We start from the raw sequence: 27,975 nt of genomic DNA, 5'->3' as shown, positions 1-27,975 counted from the left end.
GGCAGTCAGAGGAGCTGGGTTCGTATCCCACTGCTGGTTTCTTTTCCTCAACTGCCGTCATCCAGTTGAAAGCTACTTTCATTGAAAAGCTACGCGAACTCTGCCACTTGAAAGAAATACGAAGCGTACAATTTTCGAATTTTCGATTATCACTTGGATTTTCACCTAAAGTTCCCACTGGAGACATAACAGTGCTCTTTTGAAAAGCCCCAAGTTCAATTCCACAAGCTGATTTGTTCAACATCTCGATGACGTCAGGATGTCTCGCCGAATCGAAGCACTGCGAGGAAGGAGGGATGGTTGCCGAGAGTAAGGGCGCACAGTCGCATAAAAGTCGATGGACGGAAATCGGTTTGGTTCCATTGAAATGTGGACGGGGACGGTGTATTTCGTGATGGCCATCAGCATGATGGCAGTTATGCAGCCGTCACCTGTGCACATGCGCTCCTTGGAGGCTGGAGGTGAATCAGTTCAGCAAGGTAACATTCCGTTCACGGGTGGATACTTTCTTGTTTGCCAGTTTTGTTCAACGTTTAGTTTATATTTGTGAATCCCATTCGACCTGAGTCTATGCATGCTTCAACACCACTGTGGAACGGCGGTGAGAATTGTTATTTACTGTCCTTTTACACACTAAATATTTTCGGTGATCTTTCATAACGATAACCGTGCACAAACCAATCCCTTTGATAGGCACAAAACGTGACTGCATTCTTGACAGGTTGTGTCAACGTGCACACACTGTAGCCCCCGTTAAACCCAACCCGTCCGTCGTCCTGCCCACTGGGAGCAAACGTCCTTGCTGGTGACGGGAACAAGCAAGTGCGTTCGATTGCTTTACCATGTGCGACGGTGTGCAATAATTGTAATAACAATACTATGTATATCCATATTACTAGGTGCTAGCCCACATGTGGCCTTCCAAATCCACGTAGCAGTACTCGCGCATCATGAAGTTACTCCACGGTATTCGATATTGTATGTCTGCTTAAGGTTAACGTTTATACAGCGGGAGTAATACTATTGGCATTGGTGCAGTTGCTTTTTCTTTGTTTCTGTTCAACATTGACATGCTGGCGTAGCTGAAAGGAGAAGTGAAGAGAGAGGCCGAAGCGAGTGCATCACGTGTTACCGCAATGAACGAACGAACGGACGGACGGACACGCGCTTGTCAGACTTCACCCCTTATTTGTAGAGTACATTACACTGATTACAGCACAGGTGCCGACATTGCGGAGGGGGTATCGCATTTTTACAGTCATTATTATTTTACAAGGATCGTAAAGGTTGACCAAAACTTTTATTGAATACAATGGAAAATTCGGGAAGCACCAAACCACGTCACTTTTCAAAGTATTCACCGTGTGTACCTAGACACCGCTGCCATCGCTGTGGGAGGGGAACGCAAGGCCCGAATCTTGCAGGAAGCGGAGAAGGTCTGTGGTGACGGCCCATATCGGTCACCTCGCACAGCTGAAACACAAGGGGGAGCTGGATTGAAAGGCATTGAAGGGCATTTTGTATATAGAAGCAATGGAGTGCGGGAAACGTTGAGACGGAGGCGGTGCAGAACTGATTGCTCGTGGCGACTGCAGTGATACACAATGAAGAAGGCAACCGAGGGGTCGATGGACTGCATGCGACTGCAGTAGGAGGCAGCCTCAGATCTGAAGGCTTGGGCAGGGGCAGCACACCGGCGGCGAAGAGATAGATGGCAAGCCGAAACTGTAAGGGGCAGATGTGCAGTGGCAGGAGTGGCAGCTGCAGTGAGCGCGTCTTATTGTCGTGTCTGCACGTGTGTTACCGGCAGACTTGTACGCGTTACCGAAAAAAAGGAACTAATCAACGTTACTCGTTACCACGAAAAAAATGAACTAAATACGTTACTAGTTACCACAGCAGCAAAAGGAACGCGTTCCCGTTACTCGTCAGTAACGAGTTACTATGCTATTACAGAGGACAACCATGTCAAAATCAAAATTGAGACGTGCTTTATTTCGTCCGACAATTTACATGGAATTGGCTTTGAAGAATAGGTGGTACTCAAAATGAGCATCGGGTATTTTTGGTGGCAAAGACTGAAAAATTGCTGTGCAAAGGCTCTTTGAAATTGCTGTGAAAAATGGCTGCATCAAATACAGCCATCTTTGTTTGACGCATGTACTGGAAAGAGGATGCGCCTGGTGTGGTTAGTAATGAGGCTGACTTTCATTTTTTCCCTGTAAATTCAAGGCCAACAGCTGCCTTTATTCCCTTATTTTTGCACCACTGTTAGGAGGTTACACGACGTCTGCGAAATTGTGCGTTTATGTGAACTGATAAACCCGTGTACTATAAGCTGGCTCTTTGCATGATTCCCTCGTTTCTTTCTTTTTAATAAACATGTCCCGCCCCCCGTTGTAAACCATCAATCAGCCACAGTTCTCGGGCTACCTCTTCCCGACACGGCATTGGCTCCACGAAGTATTCGATTGATACGGTAACTGCTACAGCTAACAACAATATTGAAGACGCTTACCTGAGCACCCTTCTGCAAATTCGAATACGACGTGTGGGATGTACTACGTCATTTTGGTTTTGGAAGGCAAAGAAGACACTAAGATACTGCATTCCTGTCACCTTTTGCCGCCTTCACCCTGAACCCCACCCAAGCCACACTGACGTGATTATCATCTGTGCCATTTTATAATCCAACGAATGATCCTCAATGGAGCTCACAAGTGTGGAGGTGGGAGAGAAAATACACGGACTAAGGTTTCTTCCTGGGATACGCTGCTTGGCTAATGACACGCACGAGCTGCATATAATAAACCCGGGATCTGGTCGTCCAGGTCAGGTGAACACACTTTACAACAACACGACGAATCAACAGAGAATGACAATGCCATCTCCGAATCCGAGTTTACACCGGAGTTTAGTTACTCTATAACCATTGGCAGCAGCTGGGAGATAACACACACACACACACAAAATCCAAGGTCTTTTTCCAAGAATGCTTTCATGGTCAATGGCTTGATCGGAACGCGTTTCGGCATTCGTCATGCCGGTCACCTTAGGACTCAACAAAAGAATGACTGTCGACCAGAGGCTCCCAGGAGCTGAACATCCAGGTCAGGTCACCTTATGTTAGAAGCGCACGAAATTTCGGGAATTTCCACATACTAATTTACCATATGGTCCAGGTTCAAGCCGAGCATAAACGAAGGAAAGGAACGAGTAACGTGAGTAACAAGTTATCGATTTTTGTAACTAAATACGTTAGCCGTTCAATTTTTAGAAAAGTAACTAGGTCGTTACTTCGTTTTTCCAATAAAAGTAACTGGTTACTGGGCAACGAGTTACGTATAACTCTGGTTACCGGTCAGGCCCACGGGACTGGACACCCATTGGAGTGACAAAACGTGACCATTGGCGCGGAGCTTGTTCACGTCTGTATGATCAGGCTGAGTATATCCTGTATGATGTTGAGGCGGGACGACATCAAGAGGAGGAGGGACGCCTTGCTGTCGGTGAGGACGACCCATTTCCCAGGTGGCAAGTCAGCAATGTATTCCAGGGCGGTAAGGATGCCGAAGAGTTCAGACTCGGTGGACGACATGGGGTAGGGCAGTTTGCAAGCAACTCTTTGGTGCCAATTGGTGTAGAAAGAAGTGGGCTGCTGTCGTAGTCCCACCAGGACGTCTTTCTGGGGGCCCAAAGAAATGGTAATCGCTTGGCGCTAAATCTGGGCTGTAAGGGACAAGGGACAAAACCTCCCAGCGCATTTCGGCCAGGGTTGCTACCGTCAAATTCGCCATGTGAGGCCGGGCATTGTCATGAAGAATGACCCTTCCGCACAACATCCAGGCGTCCTCTTTACGAATTGCGTTTCGCGCGGCACCCTTCATCAACGTGGAGTAGTATATAGGGCATTCGTCGTGACCCCTTGTTCCAAGACGTCCATACGGACGACACCTCGCATGTCTCGGAACACAGTTCTCATGTACTTCCCAGCAGACGGTTGCATCTTGCTTTTCTTTGGCGGCGGAGAAGCCTGATGTCGCCATTCCCTGCTGCTTTTTCTTTTTTCTTTTTGTCTCTGGGGTGAAATGATGTATCCAGGTTTGATCAGATGTGATGAGCAAAAATCCGTCCCCCTCTGATTAAACTGGTTCAACAGCTGCTCAGAGACTGCCATGCGTGCTCCCTTCTGGTCACAAGTGAGGTGTCGGGGAACCCATCTTACACACACTTTGCGGAACAGTAAGTGCTCGTGAATGACTGTCTCCCCACTGCCGACACTAATAGTACGCTGGGCTGCAATGTTCTGAACTGTTACTTGCCGGTTCTCTAGGAAGGCTTGCTCAACGCCTGCGATATTCACAGGCGTGACTGCAGTCGGATGAACGTGTCCATGTGGTTAATTCGCCAGGCCACCATATTACGTCCTTCGCGAAACTGTCTGCACCATTCGTACACTCTTCCCCTTGACAATCGTTTGTTCCCCATGCTGTGCCTGTAATGTTTGCAAAGTCTAAGCTAGTCTGACGTTCTCCTTCACAAGGAACTCGATTATGTATGGCTGTTCCACAGCTGCACAGACACTCTGTTCATCGCCATGATAGCTGTCGCTGCTGTACGTGCTGCACATGTCGCTGACCCGAGAACACTTCGTCCTCCGAAAGTTTTATTTAATTACATCTACTCACTGATATTTCTCGAGTAAAAGTCTGTCAACCTTGAACGGTCCTTATATTCCATAACTCATCTAATTTATTATTAATAATTAACATTTAATACGTGTCTGTAGTGTGTAGATGTGACATCCGTCGTTACCACTATTTCATGAGAACAATAGCTTAGACATCACAAAAAGAGTGGATTTTCATGGTGTTGACAACTTTGCCAAGCAGAACAGATGTCCCTCGCTACATCACACAACGGAAACGTTATACTTCATATTTTTTTTATCATATCATGTTCAATATGAGCTCATCTGATACTAGGCAATACTGTAAAAAAGTGTAACCAATCCTTCATGTGCAGTCACTTTTCTCTGCGCCTGCGCACTTCGGCGTGCAGCCTTTACAACTTCATTTAAAGATGACGAATGGGGAGTTTCATCGCAAGGGCGATACTCTACAGCATTGCTGGTGGTGATGTTGGGAATGAAATAATGAGCCCCTTCACAATAACGATCGAAGTCATATTGTGTCCAAAAAGGTCAAAAGAGCTTTGAGCGCAGAGCGCTGGTGGGCTGGATTCGCCCAGGGACCAAGCAATTTTGATCGAGAGAAGGGTCGAGCATAAGAGACCCGGGGAGTGCGGTTCGGGAAGGTTGGTAGTGTGGGCAATGAAGAAGAATGTGCTCCAGATCCTCTAGAGCACCGCAGTGACAGCATCTGAGAGAGTCAACTTCTCCCAAGCGATAACGCCACTGAGCTGTAAAAGCCACATTGGGTTACCATTCGATGAATTAATACAGCATCTTGACGAGCGGTGTTTCGTGGCAAGAAAAAAATGGAAACGTAGGTCGCACTGGTGCGACCAGCTGTTTCATGACGCTTGATGTGTGAAAGCACTGAGTGATTTAAAAGATTACTTCAGCACGTGTACATTCCTCGTTTATTACGCTTAGGGCTCCAGGTTTTCGGAATTGTCCGAAAAACTCCTAAAAACATACGCCGGTAAAGCTTAAATTAATTTGGGTTTATTCGAAAAACTCCGCTCTTGAGGATTCTAGTAACGGAGAGTTCAGTAAGAGAAGCCATGTCATAAGGACTGGCTGACAGGGTGCGTTTTCTTTTGCGTCGAGATTGTCTCCCGTTGGCATCCCCGGCGATAAGGAAGGGTGGCTCCCATGATCCAAACCCACTGTGTAACAGCCTTTCACTTTACAATGTGCAAAGAATCCGTGTAATGAGCGTTAATTAACGGCATCATTATCTGAGAGATCTTGACAATGGCTATACTGAATTGGGTACCTATTTAGCAGTGTTGTGCGCAGCGGCACTACTGTAATCGCTACTTTTTTCACTAGCGGAGGTGTAACTCCGCTAACAACAACAACTTTATTTTCGACCTTGGAGAGTGGGGAGTTTCATCGCCACAGGCGATACTCTACCCCATTGCTGGATGGAATGGGGGGAATAAAATAACGAGCCCCTTCACAATAACGATCGAAGTCCGATGGTGTCCAGAAATGTCAGAAGAGCTTTGAGCGCAGAGCGTTGCTGGGCTGGATTGGGCCAGGGACCAAGCAATTTCGATAGGGAGAAAGGGCGAGAGTCCAGCTGACGAAGAGATATGAACTCCGCTACATTTGTTATTTGTAACGGGAAAGTAATTTCCGCTACAATTTTGAGTAGCGTAACCGCCTCCGCTACCGCTACTTTTGACGGAGAAAATAAAATAAATTAGACGCTAAAGTACGTCCAGTGAACTCGCTGTCAGACCATGTAAGCCCGACTCAAAGGACTCGAGCCGGGGCCGTCGCTCAGCCCAGAATCTGGCTTGCATATATACGGCACATATTCATAGGCCATCGGCGAGAAAGTGGCGGAAGGGTAATTGCGCTACATTTTTTTGGTAGCGGTAGCGGTATCGCGGTACATTCGCAAATTTGTAGCGCCGGTAGTATCGCACTACTTTTAAATAGGGTAGCGCTACCTAAATTGAGTAGCGGGCACAACACTGTGACTGTGACAGCTTAGTGACTCTAATCGATATGAGTGCATTTTGAGCACATTTCGATAATTCTCCACGTTTATTTGAACAAGCCCTAGCGCTTAGGGTTTCCCGTCTTTTGTCAATCATGCTTCCCCTTGTCCTCAAAATGGACAAGGAAGCACAGGATGACATGCAGTCTTTTCTTGAAAATTAAATATAAAGGAGAACCGCCCACCCCCACTTTCGCGATAACTATCGGCCAAAGGCCAAAATCACCTGTTCACGTAGTGAATTACCGCACAGTGAATCACATGGTCTTAATAGACTGACTCCAACGCACACCTCTGAATAAATGTCACAAGTGCTGACAAGGCAGCATCCCTCTTGTCAGATTTTCATGGGGGTAACATCTCATTACGGCCGAAGTCTCATTACGGCCCAAGTCTCATTACGGCCGAAAGTCGGGACCACCCCGTTGGTCCAGGAAGTGTTGATGAGGCTCAGCAAGGTAATGCAGCGGCTTTTAGGCCTATGGGTTCCCCTGTGAGCCGCACTATGGTTAGAGCATTCGTTTGTGTTCAGTGGGCAGCTCGCTGGCCTCACCGCTGATTTCTTTCCTGGTGTTCCTTTTATGTTGAGCTTGTCTAATTCTCGTTCAGGCTCAAACTCAGGAGCCTCGCGCGGTCAGCAAAGTACAGAAAAGTTTGGGGGTGATTATAGCAGAAAGTAGGTTAGCTAGCTTCATTCTTCGAACCAGTTATTCGTAATGTTTAGGATTTTTACGGAACTGAACACGATATGTACTGTCACTGAAAAGTCTGCCTTCCAGGAGGTTTTGGTCTGACGTGTTTTGTATGCGTTAGATAAGTATTTAGTCCTAACGCACGCCAAGCTGGTCGCACCGGCGCGATTTGCATCTCATTTTTTTTCGTTCTGTATCCATTCATCGTGTTAGCTGAGTGGCTTGTGATTTTGTTCAACAATGCGCCGAACATTATTTCAAGAGACGGTAAGACGAATCTGACATTAGCAGTTTTAATAGTGCGTGTTGATCACAATTAATTTTTTTGTATGTTTAGAGTTAGGTGTTTTTCGGAGTTTTTCGTCGTTTTTTGGTAACTGGTTTAATATTCAAAATTCGGAGAAAAAGCGACGGGTTCGAAACGATCTACTCACAAAAACAATGTGAAGCAAAAAGCTTGCAAAGGCAGGACTTGCACACAGACACCTGTATCGCGATCACCCGGCGAAGTGAACATATCCCGATATTCCTCGACGTAGCTGTGGCCCCATCTTGCTCCCGGCGCTGCAACAACAAGCTGTCCTTTCAAGAAAAGATGATGTTGATGTTGAAAATACTAGGGAGAGGTTGAATTCGTCACACGACAAATTCGGCTACTCCCATAAACAGACCCCCCCCCCCTCCCATGAAGATTGTATCTCATTACGGCCGAAGTCTCATCACGGCCGATGTCTCAATACGGCCGAAAGTCTCAGTACGGCCGATAATCCTTTAATCCCCAAGTGTCTCATTACGGCCAAAGTCTCAACACGGCCGAAGGCAGTCTCATTACGGCCGAAGATGTCTCATAACGGCCAAATGTGAAAATGTGTATTGTAACCTGCATTGATATGCAATGTCGCAGCCAGGTATGGATATATATTCAGCAGGGTGTAAGGCATGCACTGTGCCCTTAGGGCCCTAATCATATTTATATACACATATTGCGAGACAAACGGTATGTTATCATACCACAGCACAATGCAACATATTGTGTAATGTGTACTCCCACAAGGTAGTGTTGATGTTGCTGTGAAGCAGGCTACTATGTGGAGTTAGCTACTTGTAGAGAGCTAGATGAATATTGGCTTTGTTGTGACGCTTTTGGAGCCATCCTACAGTCACTGGCCAAGATGGAACACCTATCTCAGTCGATGTCAGTTTATTTCCATTCGCCTTACAATTGTACAATTCTTGCTTCTGGAATGAATAAACCTGCAAGAAGCGAAGAGCAACCATGAATATGCTAGAATATTTAAAAAAAACAAAAAAAAACAAGCATTTGTCTCTACATGGCTTGTTTCAATGTGCACAAGCTGCACATGTGTTGATACGTGACTGTTATTTCATACAAGGTTAACATAAATCTTCATCTAGACAAAAGAATGACAAGCCTTAAAAATGTGACTTCCAGGTAAACACAGAGCATGACCATTATATGAATATAGGTTCAGTAGTTCATTCCCTTAAGGGAAACATGTGAATATCAAATAGTGATACATTACAATTCATGAAATGATGCATGCATAACTTTCAATTTCTGGTTTCTTTTTTGTAAAGGTAGTGCACGAATTAACATTCGTGCACTACTACAAAATTTCTCACTTCACAACAGAACCTTATGATGATCTTAACAGCTCACCTCTTCGGCCAGGACTCCCTGGGCAGCAACATCCTATTAGCCATGTTGTTTTTCTTTTTCGGAATCCTCCGTGCAGCCACATACCATGCCTGGAATGGAAAACCAGCTATAAATAACAATGTATTTGAATGACTTCCTCTTGAAGTATTTATTCTAATCAGATATGCTTTTGCGCCTAGTATGGTGCGCGAAAGCACATAAGTACAACATTTGCAGACGTTCGACGTAAGCAGTTCAAGGAGATCAATTCAAGTACGCCGACTTGCGCTTTTATTTTTGAAGAAATACGACGACAAATTTTAACAAATTAAATATGGCTCACAATGATACGAGTAAATGCTGCTGTACGGTGATGCACTGTCGGTATCTTATCGTCTTCGAATAAATTTGTTGTTCCTAAACGCGCAACCAACTAGAAACAACGCAAACCTACGAACAGATACCGAGTTAGATCTATTACAGGCACTTCGGCTGTTTTGATTCATTTAAATTACTCGTATGAGAATCCAACTATGTGTGGACAGCACACTACTAATCCAGACAATCTACGAAAGCATTACTCACCAGAATTCCTGCTGGACTTGGTCAACACTGCGCGATATACGTACGTTGGGGCTGTGGCGATTCATTCAACTCGATTTGTACCGGAACAACAGGCGCTGCTCGAAAGACAACGACGGAAAATAGAGAGCCGCTATAAAGTCCGCTAATTTGCACATTACAGCACTACAAATCGATATATGGACACGTCGTAAACAGCAACCACTCGCTCACACAAGAAACGAGATACCCAACGTTGCTAGACACCATCCGAACTCCAAAGTGAGAGTAGCAAAACAACAAGATATCAAAACACGAAAGGAAGAGTATTGATCCCTCCTCCCTTCTATAGCATGCAAAACGTGATTTGCGCTGAGATGAACATATATGTTCATGACGCGAGTAATTTTCACTTTTCACTGATCCAGAGGAGGTCACGTGGGATTGCTTGACGGTTGCGAAATTAACAGCAATGAAAATGGCGAAACGAAACTTGTGAATCGTGCATTTGCTCTTCATGGTAGCTGCCAGAAAATCGAATCAAACTTATGGGACACTGGATTACAGGTATGTTGGCATCTTTTTCATTCCTGCATATCATTTCACATTACACTATACGTGAATACATGGTGTCATGTCTCACGATGCTGGGTAAGTAGTTGCATGGGGAAGTGTGCATGGTTGTAGACTTTTAATTTTTGATCGCGTAATCGAAATATCGGCACCTTTCGCATTGTGGCTTGCATGTGACCAACCAAGTGCTGTTCCCTTATTAGCGCTTCCTGCAAACGACAAAACGAAACATGTGGGAATGTATATTTTTGATTACGCATATAAAGCAAGAAAATGTATCGTTTTCAGGTTGCTGCCACTACTCCATGTGCCCGCAATTGTCTTGCGTGTATGATTACACTAACGACGTCGCCCACCACGGCGGAAGTGTTTTGCGTACACGCGTTTCAGCATGAAGCCTGCAGGTAACATCTGATGCTTACCCTTCTGGTTTTCTGAATTTACATATTGTAGCTTAGAGGAATTCCGAATGTCCAGGGTGACACACACTTATAACATTCTGACATCAGTGCAGTGGCATAAGCCCTAATGTAGTGCCCCACGAAAATGAACGAGGGGCAGTGGTTTATCCAGAATCCCAAGCACGAGAGGGGTGTTGGAAAAAATTGTGGGGGGAGGTCATCATTATAGTTACGTCATTACAGCTTACCATATCATTACAGACGTATCTGAAGCTGAAATCACAAGGGCACCCCCTGTAGGGGGTGCACAAGCAAAAAAGTTAGGGGGTGTAGGGGGGTCCGGGTAAAGCACTGACGAGGGGGACTCCTCCACCCCATGTCAAGCCTCATAAAGCACCTCCTGAAATATTTTCCTGGCTATGCAGCTGCATCATTATGACGTAATTGTCATTGTTGGCCATAATTCTTGAATATGTTTTGAATATATGGAAAAAAAGTCTGCTTGACAGCATATGTCTCATGGTCATCATCAAACGAAAGCATATGTCATTTTGTTCTGTGCCTTATGTACTTTTTTTAAATTTCAGGTGGACGTAAATTGTAGAAGGCAGCTAGTGGGGGACAAGATCATGGTCATAGGTCATGTGGCTCCTGGAGCTCCCAGTGGGCTCCCTTGTGGAGTACTTTTCAGAACACGCACACAGTTCGCTCACAGAACCAACGAGTAGGATGTTGCTTGAATACTGAGAGAAAATGGCGTAACACATACAAATATTGTGTGACACATATGACAATAAAACCATTTTTCACGAGGGATGCATGAAACACTGTCGCAATATTGTGTGCATGAACCATTGTGTGTGACACAAGCCGTGGGGGCACACCGCCTCGGACACATTTTGGGAAGCATAAAACACAGTATATACACAGCTAATATGGTGGATGCTTCTTTTTTCTTTTTGGCCGTTATGAGACATCTTCGGCCGTATTGAGACTTTGGCCGTAACGAGACACTTGAGGATTAAAGGATTTTCGGCCGTAATGAGACTTTCGGCCGTAATGAGACTTGGGCCGTAATGAGACTTCGGCCGTAATGAGATGTTACCGTATGGTTGTCCCTGTTCTTAAGCCCGGGCAATCCCCTCGTTCAATTGATTCCTTTCGTCCCATAAGTCTTACCAGTTTGTGGAAAATTGTTGCAAGACAAGCAACTTGCGCAAGAGCAGAACTGGTAGCTTGAACAAAGGCGCGGGAGGAGTATTGGCAATGGGTCTGCCACACTTATCTACCAGTGATAATGCGATTAAATCTAAGACAAAAAAAAAAATATTGATTCCTTCCTTACAAACCTGTACAAACCTTCCTGTTTTTTTTTTTTTTTTCTTACAAACAAGCAAATTTGATTCGCGAGAACGGTGTTCCCTAAAACGGGTCCCATATTCTCTAAAACCTAGTTCGATAAAACGACCCTTTCTTTCGCTGAAGTGCAACCTCTTCTCTAAAATGTTATTCTCTAAAACCAGGTTCGCTAAACTGTAGGGGAACCTTACGTGAGGCAAGCTGCACAAACCTAACCTGGGCTAGCCTCACTTGCCTCACAAGTCACTTGGTAGGATGGTAGCCTCACCGGGGAACTACATTTACAGCTGACGCGTGGCATCGTGAACGATAGCCGTCAGTATATATAGCGTCTTCCGTGCGCTGGCCACTGACCATGACGGCCACTGCCCCATACGACCGACATCTATCACATAAAAAAGCATCAACATAGCTTTCAACGAGGAGCTAACAAGATGAAGGTACTTTAGAATAGATGAGATTGTGCAAAACGATGTTAGTTCGGTTGCCAAACACAACTTGCCAGTGCTCGCTATAATGGTGGCAACTGGGGTGTCAGTACAGCATGTCCCGATTAAGTAAAATCATGTTTCAACATGAATAATGACAGAAGTACTCAGGTATTTTATTTCATTTCCACGCAACCGGAGTTGTCACCGGATCAAGAAACTCTGGGGCGGGGTATCTTTATCGCCGGACCTCACGGCGGGTTCACTGTGCAACGGTGAAGGCAAAAGTTTTCAAAGTGTCAGCGCTTTCTTACCAATCATAAAATTATTACAATTTCTTTTTAGTTCGCCTTCAGTTCAGCTCCAATGGCTGAATCAATTCTTCATTGTGTAATTAATACTATACCGCTAAATGCATCTAGCAATGGCTTTAACAATTCCCTGGATTATTTCTTATTGGGGACTTGCATGTACAGGGCGGTTCCCTTCAAGAATAACGTGTAATAACGAGTATAACAGTCAGTAACAGTAACAGTAATAACGAGTCCCTTGAATAACGTGTAAAGAATAACGTGTAATGGGAACAGATACCAAAGCGGCATATCCAGCATTGCTTAGAGCAGGAGGAAGGCAAACAACAACAACAACAAATAAATCGTGACTATGAGGTGGGGTGAGGAGGAAGGCAGCACCTGCAGGTGCAGGCAGGAAACACATAGTTTATTTATCTACTAACACTCCGCATAGCACGAACTAAGAACAAATGATCTCTGCGTCGTCAGATCGCGTTGTTTCTAAACCAGAGCTGTGCACGCTTCCTTAGTTATTCTGCATAGCTCCCCACAACAGCACGAATGAGGACGACGACACTGAGTGACGCGTATGGAAGGGCCAATCACGTGGCTTGTAGCGTGACGTCTACCAGCACTGCCGAGGCGGCCGGAGAGTGTGGTCAGTAGGTGCGTTATTTGTTGGTGACATAACCAGAAACATGATGGAGCATGGAGCTTGCCGAGACTTGGCAAGCAAAAACAATTGTGTGAAAATGAATTTCGCAAAGTTGCGAGACGGAACCCATGATAACTATCAAACATGCGGAAGGTTGTGATTGTTAAGCTTGTATTATTATTTCCCTTGCACAGGTCCACTACCGTGGGAGAAGCAAGAGGTGAAGCTGCCTTCCGGTGACATTCGTAGAATAATCTGCGTTCTGCTTAAGTATATCATCATCGAGTGCCAAGAAAGTACGTATCATGTAGAAGTTCATATCAAGTACAGCCCATGCACCCCTTGTGCAATTCCTCGTCTCGACAGACCTCTCCGACGCTCTGTGACGCTCTTTGTTTGTTCGTGTTTTCGAGCATTGAGCTTTCCGCACTTTCGCACTTGATGGAGTTTTCCCACTCGCATCTGGGCATGTGCGTCTCACAAAGTGTATAGATTTGTATAGTTTCCTTTTTCCTCTTCCCCCCCCTCCTTTCCCCTCATTTGTTTTACATATAATGAGCCCTAAAAAACGCGTCGTGGAGTAGCCAGTCTCGAGTAGTTTGGGACTAACATCTCCATTCTTTTCTTTTACCAATCAATCACATCAAGTAGGCAAATGTCCCCGTATCCCCACAAGGACCTGTTCAACATGTCTTCCACTTGAAAAGACGGAGGGAGTTCATTCCAATCATGCATGGTACGTGGGAAGAAAGAATACTTGAGGGAGCTTATTCGAGAATGATGTTCTTTAATTATATTGACATAAAAACTGCTCGTCTGACGCGAGTTAATAAGTGCTGCATCAGTCGGTCTGTCCAATATGCACCCTTAAGAATTTGATAGAAGGGTTTTAGTTATTTCAGTTTTAAATCTACGCCGAAAACTATCCAAATTGTCTTTGCGCTGAAGTTTTCTTCTCGAGCTATTTCCGTAGGCGTTACACCTCAACGCCTGATTCTGAATCTTTGTTAATTTGTAATAGTGAAATACAAATTACGGGTCCCAAACTACACACGCATATACGCAGTTAGTGTTAGCTTTGTCTGTAATATAACTCATATGTGAACGCCACGGCAAGTCTGATCTAATTATGAGACTTCGATATTTTATCTCGTCCAATCGCTTTAACGGTACATTATAAAGTCAGTACGGGAATTTCAAACATTTCTTCTTAAGCGTCATCGCCACAGTCTTGTCTTGATTGAAAGACATCTGCCATTCATTGCACCAATGCTCAGTCTTCGATAATGCTTGTGCGAGGGCAATATAATTTTCAAGTGAAAGAATCCTGTCATATACGATACAGTCGGCTTATAGTTGCAGGCGAGTTGACTTTGAATGTAAAAAAAGGGGAAGAAATGGAATTCGTCACCTAACCAATTCTGCTACTCCCATAAAGAACCCCTAACTGGATGAACCAGGCGAGTTTGTAACAGCTTCGCTTATATCACCAACAAAAATCAGAAAGAGTAATGGGTTTAGCACCGTTCCTCGTGGAACTCCGGAGAAGACTTCAGACTTCAAATTATCGTGGCGCACAAATCGCTGCCGGTTATATAAATAGTCAGAACGCCAACCCATAGCTATTTCATTGTTGAAAATAAGCATGATCTTTTGTATAAGCCTCTTAATTCTGGGTAACTTTATCAAATGCCCCATGGAAATCCAGAAATACTGCATTTATTTGAATAAATTGATAAAGAATCTGCAAGTATGCTATCCAAAAAGGTGCACCTTATAAAAAGGTGCCAGGAATTTCGTCCTGCCCCGCACTCTTACTCATGTCAAGGTTCAGTAACAGATTTAGTACTCTTAGTACCACTACTTACCTACTTATTAGTACTACTACTTACTACTAGTACTACTTACTAGTACTCTTAGTACTCTTGGACATTTTCCAATTGATTAAGAGACGATAAACAAAAATCAGGAGAGTACCCATTGTCACATATGCAAATCGACTGAAAACTTCTGAGTAATAACGCGGGAATCCTCAACCTTCTCATTAAACTTTCAGAAACGACCACGCGGTACTTCTACTATCACCGCATATGTATCTCCAGAACTTCTGCGGAATGTTTAAAAAACCTGTGGCATTCTGACATTGAATAATTCGAATTTTGTATTTTTCAGTTTTTCCTTAAATGTAACGTTGGCATTTCGGTATGCAAGGTCCTCGTGCTGAGACAAACGTCGACGTTGTCGTGATATCTGAATTAACGTCTGTTCAAGTGGTGTCAAGGATTTCTCGAATTTATCTTTTTGAATCTAGTAGGAACGAACTTACAACACATTCCATAACCGCACTTTTCAAGGATAGTACCACAATTCCTCAACTGAACATGACATATTTTGCGCTAAGCTTTCAGAATCGTCAAATTTGGTGGCCAACAAATCAAGGATAATTGTGCAAAATAATTTTGGCAAAATTATAAACAGTAGTTAAGCGACATATTGGAGTGACTTTCATAGGAAGACACGTTATCACACCAAAGGAGTCAGATATAACATCGACAAGAGTAACATTTTATCATTCAGAAAGATAAGATCTAAAATAGAGCACGTGTTTCGTTGGACAACTTTTTCCCACGAGAAACTCGAAAGAAACATCTATCAACGCTTCACCATACATCTAACTGCGGTCATAGCCCCCAGTCATCTTCGGGGATATTGAAGTCCCCAGCTAGGATTACGTATATCTGATGACTTACCTCCTTAAACTGCAATTTTAAAATACTTCCGTTGTCCGGATCTCATTTATTTTACACTCACGAGCACTACGTACACATACGTAGTATACACATTTCACGCTTTTGCTCCGGGCACAATTTGTTCTTTTCATGCTTGTTCAGTTCGAAAATAGTGTTTTTGTGCTGCTATGCACGCAACCGAATTGAACCGGCGCACTAGCTGCTCTCATTAGAGGACTTCACCTGACGCGTCTCGCAGGCACCGGATTTTTAGCAGAGATAAAGCGAACATGTGTGCCCGATACTCCGCGAGATAATATATAGTCCACGCAGATGTATTGATTCTGAGCACGTAAAAGGGATAAACTTCTCGCGATAAGGTTGGATGTTGAGTAACGAAACCCCTGCACGTTCCCAACACTGTCTTTTTTGTTCAAACTGACCGGCAAAGTATTCTCGTCAGACCAGTTAATCTCATAAAAGAAAGAAGAAAACGTAAATAAGATAGCATCCGCTATGGGCGGGCACAACGGAAAAACTTCACACTACGTTGAAGCTTAAAAGAAATGGAGCTGCAGGTGCCCACCAGGGAGACCACATAGCTCCAGACACCAGACACCATCCAGTTAGACGAAGAAGTAGCAGAACGGAAAAACAACACGATGCGACTGAACGTGACGCTCGAGCAACAACGGAATAACGCAGATTTCTTCATGCTGGGTTTCAAACATATGTAAAGCAACTCAAGTGTCCGAAAGTAGTCACCACTCAGCGGCAGTTTCGCTGTTGGGTTGATCTTTACCTACTACAAGGCCTCACCCAGCGCCGTATTAACCCCATCCTCTCTTGTGCAATCGTATACTCTCGATATTCGACGAGCACATAATGTCCAACGGCGCTTTGGAATGGCATCTACCTACATTCTGCAGAACATGACGGGCCATTAAAAATTGAGTGCGTGAGGACGTTTTGTGTAAACGATTTTCCACTTACACATATTTTTTAGAGTCATGAGCAACGAGCAAGTTGGGATCACTATTCCCACCTGGGACGCGGAATGAAATACGTGAGGCTTTTTTGCTCGTGTCACACCCCATGCGTGCTGTTCCGTGAGCTCAAAGAAGCTTTAAAAAAGACCGCTTACCGCGGGCAACTGTCTGGCGCAAGTCGAGGCATATTTCGTATTTTAACTCGTCCAAATAAGGCGGTAACATTTCAAGGTGACGCGCACGTGGTTTCTTCTATGGACCTATGCCGGTCCACGAATACCCTCTTATTGCTGCCTTGTGAATGGACAGACATTTCGTCACGTGGCTTCTCCAAACTTTACCTTTTCCCTGCGCAGAGGCAAAACGATGTAGCGTACAACAACAAGGGAACTGGCTGACCACTCTCATCCCTTATAAAGAATAAAAAAAAGGACACCAGCGATCACTTTTAACATTTGACTTCACCAACTAAACCACTGCTGCTGAGAATCGTCTGCTATAGTGAGAACAATTAAGAGAGCCTAGATGTGACCGAGACTCGGGTGTGGCGGCCCAAAATCGAACTGCAAAAAGAATGAAAAGGAGGCTCCCACTATTGGGCACCAGACATGATGTAGCAGACTGCCAGCCGAGAGAAGCAGCTTTTCTGTACCCGCGAGATAGAACTCTATCTTGCACTAGGATTGCGCACTGGACTCGTACCTTTTGTGCGAATATATGTATGTACCAGGGTTTGTAATCCTAAGTTCTGCCCCTCTTGACTTGTGTTTTTTTTTTGTTTTTTTTTTTCGATTTCTTCCATGGTCCTTTAAAACAGAACAAGGGTCTGTACGCTATATGTCATTCTGACGTGAGAAAACGATGTAACACAACAAGCAGTTCGTTGTGTTACATCGTTCTCTCACGTCAGAATGGCGTAGCGTGCAGGCCCCCACTGGTAATTCTGTTTTCTTCTCGCTCATTTGTGTTTTCACGTACGTCACAAGTTCGCGACAGGAATGAGGCGAGTGTGGATTGAAGAGCATCGCTTGCCATTTTAAGCGTTATTCCACGTGCGACTCGAATCTGTTTTTCCCTCGCTTCCCCCTGATATTTGCTTCTATCAAAATATGCCCCTGTCGCAGTCGTGCATAATCGTCCACATGCGCTGAAACTATCGTCTCAAAGCCTGCGGAGAGTATAGTGCCGTTAGTTACACAGTACAATAACAAAAAAGGTCGCGAACAACTATCTGACCTTAAATGCGAGGCACGCCTATTTCATCTGGTCAAAACTGATGTTGTACCCTCTATCGCTACGACCCCAAATGCTCCAACTGCACGTATACCTTATGTACCGCTATTCGTTACGTTAACGTGAAGAGATCGAAGAACAGACAACGTTCATCTTGCACGTGCTATTCGGCATTGCCTGTGCCGTCCGTAGCTCGCGCGGGATGCGTTACTATGGTCTTCCTCCACACGAGTCCTGACCGGCGACGATAGTGATGATGATGATGATTATGTGTGTGTGTGTGCTTTCTTATTCAACTCTGGCAACTCCGAGTTACTTTCAGCCGGCGAAAACTAGCCAGAGTAGCGGAAATGACGTCATAACACTGCGGCGAAAACTAGCCAAAGTAGCAAGGGAGTGACAACTCTTCTCTACTCTGAAGATTTTAGGAAAAATCTTCCCGGAAACAACACCGCAAGCGATGCTGCCCCGACGACCGTTTGATAGGCCGTGCGTTCAAAGACACGATCCACCCGAGGGCGGACCACATTATCAAGGTGCCCTTCTCCGAAATATGAAGGACCGGAAGGACCGGCTCCCGTTTGCATCACATGTATTGGCATCAAGGCGGAAGACCAGTCACAAGGACTGGCTCCCATATAACTGTCTCAACAAGCTAGGACTAAAACTAGAACTAGTGCAATGCCAACTCCTGCTTGTGAAATCACGTCACGTTAAGGATTGCTGTTCGTGCTTCTCGTCGCCATGCAACAGACCAAGACTGCGGAGAGTTACGTACGGGGTAACGGCATGAAGGAAAGTAATGCTTAGTAGTGAACAACGTACCTTCCATGCGTTTCTTCGAATAGCACAGACGAAGTTAGCCAGCGTCTTCCGAACTCCACAGCACCGCAAGGACTGCTCTCTCCCTCTGTAAAACTCTGCGAACAGCCGCTCGAACGAGGCTTAGAACGTTGTGACGACCCCCGAGCCCGACCGCCGTGTACCGCTACACAGCGCGTAATCCACACTTGGTAGTTTATCTCTACGGCTAAGAGAATGAACTGCAGTTTATCCCGGACTGGAACGGGGGGTTGAACGAGCGTTTGAATGGTGCTCCAGCGAATCTGTGGAACCACATACAGTTCCTCAACTCTGTGCCACAAAACGTCGGGAACGAGACACTCATGAAAAGCGTGCTGCGCAGTTTCATGGCTAGAACAGAAAGGGCATCGAGGCGAGGTGAGACCATAACGATGCAAACGATCCCTGAGCGGCAGGACATCGTGCGCATGTCTCCACTGCAAACTTGCACGACGAGAGTCCAACCATCCTGCAGTAGCGTAGCGCCACGCGATCTGACGCGGAACAGATATCTCCGGTGCACCCGTGGGTGCCGGAAGTAAGCCCAGCAGGGACATATAGAACCGCCTCACTGGCCATGTAGAAAGATCAGCGTCCACGTGGTTCTCGCGGAGGCGACGGACTGATGACACGTACTGTTTTAAGTGAGGAGCTGTGAGAGAGGTTGTGTGCAGGATGGTTAGGTTCACTCAGGGCATCAAAAATGGCCTTTATACCTAAAGCAAGGCACTTCACTTTTACATGTGGCACTCGCAAGCCATCAACCTCACGCGAAATGGTACAGACGCGCGCGTGACACCCATTCCACACTGTTACCTCATATGAACTGGAAAGCAATACGGGTCACAGTAAGAAAGATCTGACGTGGCGGAAGCGATATGGTACCATGGTACCAATACTTGCTTAAGAACCACGCCGCCGCTAGCCGGGCCTTACAAGTAAGTGGAAGAACCAGACCCTTCAATTCACGGAGTACAGGAAGGCTAGGCTGGTGAATGCGCATCCACGATGATACTGCGATTCCCCGGCTATTGAAATAGTATCCCAGTATGCGTAATTCAGTTTTAACAGGTATCCCGAATGGAGACGCACAGGAGGGAACTGAATTGATAAAGAGCGCTGCACTCTTATCCCTGTTTATCCGCGCGTTCGAAGCTCTACCGTAGGCATCCAGGATGAATAACACTTGACCTATCGCGTCCTCACTGCTAAGGATTAAGGATAAGTCATCTGCATATGCAAACAACGGAAGGGCTACGGAACCCGGCAGCTGTAGCATGCGAGTACGAAGCGAGGTTGCGAGAGCTTACAAGAGCGGGCTAAAGACCATGGCATACAAAGCAGGAGATAAGGGACAACCCTGTCGCACCCCCGATTTGATGGAAAAGGTATCAGACATTCCCCCATTGACTCCAATGCAGGCAAAGGCCTCAGCATAGAGAGCTCTTATCCAAGATACCACCGCACGATCAAAACCGACAGCTCCCAACACCCGGTACATGTACTCGTGGTTCACTCTGTCAAAAGCTTTGTTCTGGTCAAAAGAAACCAGCGTTGCCGACTGGTGGTGACTATGAGCTCAATAAATCGCGGCTCGCAAGCCTGAGTGTGAAGCACAAGGGACCGCCCAGGGACGGCGCAGGCCTGTGAAGCAGGGATGACAGAACCCAGGACTGGAGAAACTCGATTTAGAATTGTGGTAGAAATGATCTTGTAATCTGTATTTAGAAGAGATACCGGTCGGTAGGCATTAGGGTCACGACTCCGTGTGGGATCTTTGCAAAGCATAGACACTATACTCTGCCTCATGGAAGGGCAGAGGAGGCCGGCAGCCAAGCAGCTGTTAAATAACTCGGTCAGGGGGCGTCGAAGTACCCCCCAGAAACACTTATAGAATTCAGCAGGGAGACCATCGGAGCCGGGAGACCTACCAGCTCGCAAAGCCTTAACAGCTGCCGTATACTCATCCTGAGTAAATCTGGCTGTGCTCAGAACGAAGTCTTTGGGCTCTGGCAAAAAAGTCTGGTGTCCTGCAGGAGGTACCACCAACTCGTACAGGGCGGAAAAGAGGTCACGAAAAAGTGACCACACGGAGTCAGGCTCCGTCAATACTGACCCATCACTCGCCAGTAGCTCCTCGACAGTGTTTCAAGGGCGGCGAAAGTAACGGAGAAGAAGGAGACGAGAGCAACATGCTTCTCGTGACCAGCGTTCGACCGACTGCGAAGCAGCGAACTGGTCCCAGGCACGTAACTACAAAGAGGTGATCCTCATGAGTAGGTCCTGAATAGCGTCGTCGTTTTCAGAGCCCCTCGAACCTGGGTGACGCAAGATAGAGAGTACTTGCCGGAGCGTATCTCCTCCCGGCTCTCACGAGCACGTCTTGCCCGCCACTGGCGAAAAAGTCTCGCGGCTCCGAGCTTCGTCTGTTCCCACCATTCTGGCGAAACAACAGAGACAGCGCACTGACTCTCGAGCCACAGTTTGACGTCATTACGTACCTCCGAGTCACTCAACAGGGAAGCAGCCAGCCTCCACCAGCCTGATCCAGTGCGGTACCGCCGAAAGTCACCAAGAACAAACAGAACCCCTTCATGGTGTGATATGTCCCCAGAAGGGCAGACAACACACTCGCGCATATGCGAGACGATGCCAGAAGAAACAAAAACAATCTATACGGCTATGTGCACCACGAGAGTTCGACCAAGTGGACTGGTACTGCCCATTGTTGAGGTGCAGAAAGGCATCTACAAGTCCAAGCTCGTTAAAAGTGAGACAGCTCCACGTTAACTGGTCTATGGCTACTCACATGCCGGTCAATAACGCAGTTGAAATCTCCCGCAACCCCAACATTAGAGTTTCCTAAAAAAAACAATCAAGGCTCCGAAAAAAGTCTGCACGCTCTCCGCGACGCGCAGGCGCGTACAGATTAATAAGTCGCAACAAAGTTCCTCCCACGTCTAATTCTAGTGCGAGAACCCGACCGTCATTGTCACGGTCGTACCACCTTATTCCACCAGGAAAAGAGGGGAAGAGAATCGCTGACACACCTGATCGATGCGGGGAACCATGGCTAAAAAGCGCCCTAACTGTGTGGTCCGCTTCCAACGCTCTAATAGCACTGGCAGATAAGAGGCGAGTCTCCTGCAGGAGTAGAATATCAACACGAAAGTTATTGGCCCACTGAATAACTGAAAACTGTTTCGGATTCCTGCTAAATCCCCTACAATTTAGCGTCACAACTTTTAGACACATGAGTAAAAGTGAAAGTAACATGTATATTGCTTCTTTGCCCACATAGGAGAGGATAGTGCAGAATCCGACTCCGGATGCAGACTGCTCCTGCACAGGAAGTACGAGGGCTTCCTGCCCAGAACCAGCCCCATTGTCCGTAGCAACAATCTCTGCCGGTGCCTCCGTTTCCTGCAGGACAGTGACATTGTCACGGCACTCTGAACCAGGGAAATCGGTCTCCGAACCATTAGTAACGGTCGCCACACGATTCGCCCATGTCTTCCGCGAGCACGTGATGGATGAATGATCCCCACCACATTTTGGACAAGGCCTCGCACACGTGTTATGTCCCACCTCCCCGCATCGAGAGCATACAGGTACCGGGCACGCCTTCTTAAAATGCCCAGCCTGTCCACATCGAAAACAAACACGTCGCATCCCGGGGTAGCGAATAATAATTCTCTTACCCCTGACACGCTAGAAATTGGGCACGGGAGACGTAATCTCCATTATCACACGGTGATTGCCGGTCTCAATGGAATTCAACTCCGGGTGCTCATATTTTTCACGTTGGATGTCCTTGATGATGGCATATTGTCCCAGGGCCGAGACAATATGGACATCATCCATTCCGACGGGCGCTTTAAACACGGTCACGACGGTGAGATTGGTTTCAAGAGAAACCAAAGGAACAGCCTCACCGCCGACTTGAATATGAGCTAAATTTTCAGGGCTGAAGCCCCCTCGCGGGACATCAAAGCTCGCAGCTCAAAGGAACACCCATCCTGGTGCTGGTCCTGGTGCTGGAAGGAACGAATACATCCTTTAGGGGCCTCCTCACAAGGGCCAGCAAGAACTCCTCCAGCTTACCTTGTTCTATGGCAGGCCATACTTGTTCGATCCGATAGCGATGGCGATGCTGCACACACAAGCTAGCAGACGACGATGCGTCGTCTGCTACCAACCGTCCTGTTGACAGACAGTTTGGGTGGTGTTCAATTTGGAAATGTAGGACTGGTTAAAAACTGTCGAACATTTTCAAAATCTGCTAGAGTGCACGCATCTGCGGTAAGTTATTAAACAGACAGTATGCCAGCACTTCCACATCGTCTCGCCCGTCAGGCCAGTCCGCCATTTTGAGCGCGAGTAACTCTAGCCGTTCGAAAATGTGGCGGTAAAAGGTGGCTACTCTGGAGTCACGTGATGATAAAGGCTCTGGCGTCGTTACCCAACTCCCTGGCTACTCGGGTTGAATAAGAAAACACGCCCTGTGTGTGTGGAGTGGGGTGAAACACCTCCGAAATCGTCCTTTTGGAGTGCATTTAGGAGAAGGGAAACGAGTGAAATCCTGCTCCTCCTGTAAAGTGCGCGTAGTAGAACCCCTCTGAAACATTTTTTCTAGTTACGTTACTGCATGCTGTCCATTGTCTTCACTATCAGCTGTAACTTCAAGTAGCACTAGGGTTATGCAGTGTTTCACAACGTCAACGTCGTTTAGAACTTCAGGTGGCCGCCTTCAGCAAACCGAGGAATTCAAGAGGGGAGTACGTGCAAGAACCTGGAGAAGCTGGACCCTGTTCAGATTCGTTCTGCAGAACAGCGTAAGTATGCAGATGTATTCAATCGCGACCGTTCTGAGCGATTTTTTTTATTTATTCCCAAAAATGAAAGAAAAGAAGGTTTGCATCTGATTCTGATGTGAGATCAACTGTTGGTGTGTAGTTGATTGATCAGGGGGTTAGAAGCACTATAGCGACGCTGGAAAAAGTGTGTTGACATTGGAGGGGTCTATTTTGAAAAATGAAGTGAGACTGGTGATGAATGAATGCGTGTAATGAATACGAACTTTTTGAACGATCCTCATATGTGTTTTGTGATCCTCATATCCATGCGTTGAGGGTAGGAGTGGCCTTCACAAGCCCTCAAACAACGCCTACTACAGCAAAGTAAGCCTGCTCGATGCCTTCTTTCCCTCTGTCGTGATATTAACGCATAAAGTTGGCGTGCCGTCCGCTTCAACCAATCGCCGCAGCCAATTCCAGGCACACAGCGCGCGCCATGTCTGACTCCACGTCTGCTCAATGCCTCCTCTCACACCTTTGTAACGTGGTGGTGGTGATAGGGCTTGCCGTCGGCCTCGCGTATGTGGGCAACGTCACGACTCACGCCCTGGGGGAATGTGCGTCCTGGGCCGACATCTAAGGGAACTGTGCCGACATATGTCTGAAAGCGTCTGAGGAAAACCCAGGAAAAACCCCAGACACCACAGCCGGCACCGGGATTCGAACCCGGGTACCTCCCAGTCTCGACGTGACATGGCCAGCACGCTAACCACTGAGCCACGGGACTGGTTTTGTAACGTGGACATAAAGTCAGGATGTCGTCTGCTTCAGCCAATCGCAACGGACAACTTCAGCCACAGACTTCCTGTGGCTAGACATCTGCACGTGCGAATACCGATGCTCACGCGGCTGTGACACCACGGAACGTACATTATAAAAAAAAAAAGGACGCGACAAAACCCACCGACCCCTGCGGATCAGTTGGTACGTGGCAGCCTAGTGATCCCAAGGTCGCGGGTTCGAACCCAGGCGAGGACGCCAGTAACTTGATGCCAAGGTACAAGTTGCTTAGGTGATAAAATAGCATAAACGCAGGATAGCTGGTGGACGAAATTCGTGTAGCCCATGCTCAGGCATGTTTCATCATGAACAAGTTGCTTAGGGACGCCGTCTTCCGCGAGGAACGTCAAACACGGTGTGCCGCGTGGCGAGATTTCAGTGCACGTTAAAGAGCGCTCAGGTGGGCAAAAATTAACCTACAGGCCAACCACTGGTGCGTTCCTCACGGTCATTGTTGAAGTGGTTCATCCAGAATCCCAAGCACGGGGGCTTCATAATTACAGTTACGTCATACCGACATTTTTCTAAGGCCTGTTTCACACGATCGTGTTTGTCGTCCGTTCGATTCAACAATAGAACTTATGGGCATTCGAGCCCCGTAGGTTCCAATGGGTGCGTTTTGGCTCCGTCACAAACACGGACGAGAAAAACATTCCTGTGAAACAGGCCAAAAGCTGAAATAGCAAGGTCAAAAAGGTTCAGGCGGTGTCGTCAAACATTGGGGGGGGGGGGGGGGGGGTAGATAGGGGGGTTTGGATAAATAACTGCATAGTTGTCTCGCGACGTAAAGCCACGAATTATTACAGCGACGGAACCTCTCTCTATCTCGATATGTGCTTACCCAGCGACCTGCTGCACAGACGGGTCGCGAGTCCTGGGTAGACTACATAGGGAACTGTGCCATGGTGAACACTCAAACAGACGGTGCTGATTCCAATTCGGTTTACCTGACACCCTTTGCGTGGAAGGTGGCTAACAGTCCCCGCAATACATGTCACGGAACAGAGCCTCTATAAGATATAACCTGACAGAGCACTATTCTGCGGTAAACATAGAGGACTGCGTAACCCGCACTTTCCTGCGGGCACTTATTTGCGATATTGTGTAGGTAGCGTGTCGGGTGTAGGTGTTAACAACAACAACTTTATTTTCGGCCTTGGAGAGTGGGGAGTTTCATCGCAACAGGCGATACTCTACCCCATTGCTTGGGTGTAGGTGTTATTTTTTAGCGCTTTTACCCATATCAGTTATTTTTGACCCCAGCACGGGGTACCGAGTTGAACGCGGGTTGTTGAGTCGCGGGAGTTGAATGCATCCTTGGTCGCGGTCAACGAGTAAAACAAACCTTCCATGACATAGCCCATCAGGGGCAGCATTGAGAATGAATACTCACAGCTCACTCCAATGTAGCTTCTCGTCCCGGGTGGGACGTTGAAAAAAAAGAAAAGAAGTCAGGTCTGCGGACCGGATACGGGTCAGACAGTTCCAACCTCCAGAAGACTCTAAAAGTGAAGCGCAGTGTCGCTGCAGATTGACTGAAATTAGACATTGCGCAATAACACAGTAACTATGATGTGGACTCACATGCAGGGCAGTTATCTTTAAGGGACAGTCTGGATCGAGTCATCGTCCGATTTCGAGGAGGGACTCGCATTTGACAGCAAATGTCAGTTTCAGTCAGCATACCATGCTAGCTCGTGAGATAAACCAGAGAACAAACGGCACGTTCATTTCCAGTTTTGAGTTACAAGGTGACGTAAGCGTCAACTCCCTCACACTGGCGGACGTCACGAGGGTGTGCTACCGAGATAAACGTGACTGACAATTATTTTGATACGATAAAATGTAATCAGCAAGTTTCGTTCCAAACTGGTTCGATCCTTGCAAGAACCTGAACCCAAGCAGCACAATGTATTGAGAGTCGAGTGCAATAGGGGTGGACGGTATGTGTCTTAACAATGTTCCTTAGTTTCAGGAGTCTGTTCAAGGCCTTCCACCTACCCGTCCACTCCTATTGCACTCGACTTTCAATACATTGTGCTACTTGGGAAGCCTCTGACAGTGACGACACGGGTGCGGATTCAATTCAAAATAATTGGCTGCGAATTGAATGAAGTAATCGGCTGCGAATTGAAGGGGTATTTTGCGTCGAGCGCCACATGAAAGCATGGGACAGCTTTTTCTTTGCTTTGGCTCGGGTTCTGACCAGTGATTTCCCCAGAAATCCACTGCTGGGGGGGAGGTGCGAAGAACAATCCAGACGCATTTTTCTTTTTTTGCTTCTTTTGCGCAGCCTTCGCTCTCCTTGCACCCCAAACGCGTGCGCTCGAGCGCTGGCCACTTGCCAAAGAGTGGAAAGCATTTGAAACCTTCATCACAGCGTTCGCCGACCAACGGTGAAAATCTTAGACGAAAAAAGCAGATTACCTCGCTTGATTGAGCTGGGCGCAAATGGTTCTTGATTATCCACATTGAGTTTGCGTGCCCGCACGCATTTTTGCTCGTATATGCGCTCAATATATGCATTGAACAGTCACTTTCAAATGATCTTGGACAAATGCATGGTACGATCATCTGCATGATTGTGGTCCTACAGCCCAAGTTTGACAGTACAGGATGCAATTCGCTGCGCCGGACTCTCTACCAGAACGTGTTGGTGGCCGAGCTGGGTGGGGTCACCTGGGAAATTTCAGGGGGGGGTGTAGGGAAATCCCTGGTTCGGACTGTCGCTTTAGCCTGCTGCAGAAGGTGCAAAGAAACTATATAGTGTGTGACATCTCGGTATATCCGCTTCCTCGATTCACTCCGCCCATTTTCCCACAGAGTAAAAGGCACATATGAAGTGGAAAAGCGAGGATCTCAAGAGGAGAGTAATCCCCAGTTCTACAGCGGTTGGTAACCACTATGGCATGTCACCAGGCCTTCTCAAATTCATCGTGCTGCCAATGTTATGAAAAGTGCAGTTATTGTGTGAAAAATACCAAATAAAGTGACATCTGAAGTTATGATGCTGCCATGTGCAAGGATCGCATCTCCAATGGTGAACCTTGTACAACTGTATCATCACGCAATGAAGATATGTTAAAAGTTTTATGCACTATACCAGAGGTTTATCCAGTGGTTCGCAGGAAGAAAATGCAAGGGGCGTGTCACCAACCATATGGGAGCTAGGGTGTTAGGGGGGTGTAGGAGGTCTGGATAAATCACTGCACGATACTGATTGAA

The 27,975-nt window shown here is 46.6% G+C and overlaps 1 protein-coding gene and 2 long non-coding RNA genes across 3 annotated transcripts; 2 read left to right on the top strand and 1 right to left on the bottom strand.

The window, feature by feature from the left end:
- Positions 1 to 357: 357 nt before the first annotated feature.
- LOC135385650 (uncharacterized) lies at positions 358 to 27,755 on the top strand. Its single transcript, XM_064615102.1, has 4 exons — positions 358 to 479; positions 13,515 to 13,616; positions 23,847 to 23,949; positions 27,574 to 27,755. Exons 1-4 carry the CDS (start codon positions 368 to 370, stop codon positions 27,647 to 27,649), a joined length of 393 nt encoding a protein of 130 aa, XP_064471172.1. The 5' UTR covers positions 358 to 367; the 3' UTR covers positions 27,650 to 27,755.
- Positions 8,575 to 9,851, bottom strand: LOC135383806 (uncharacterized). The gene is made up of 3 exons (XR_010420077.1): positions 9,636 to 9,851; positions 9,072 to 9,160; positions 8,575 to 8,644 (listed from the first exon to the last, which is right to left on the bottom strand). It is a non-coding gene; the product is annotated as an uncharacterized LOC135383806 (long non-coding RNA).
- On the top strand, positions 10,065 to 11,342 carry LOC135383805 (uncharacterized). Its single transcript, XR_010420076.1, has 3 exons — positions 10,065 to 10,178; positions 10,473 to 10,588; positions 11,173 to 11,342. It is a non-coding gene; the product is annotated as an uncharacterized LOC135383805 (long non-coding RNA).
- Positions 27,756 to 27,975: the final 220 nt, after the last annotated feature.

Source organism: Ornithodoros turicata, chromosome 2 (assembly GCF_037126465.1).
Source record: "Ornithodoros turicata isolate Travis chromosome 2, ASM3712646v1, whole genome shotgun sequence".
Lineage (NCBI taxonomy): Eukaryota > Metazoa > Arthropoda > Arachnida > Ixodida > Argasidae > Ornithodoros > Ornithodoros turicata.
This window is presented reverse-complemented; position numbering and strand designations above follow the sequence as displayed.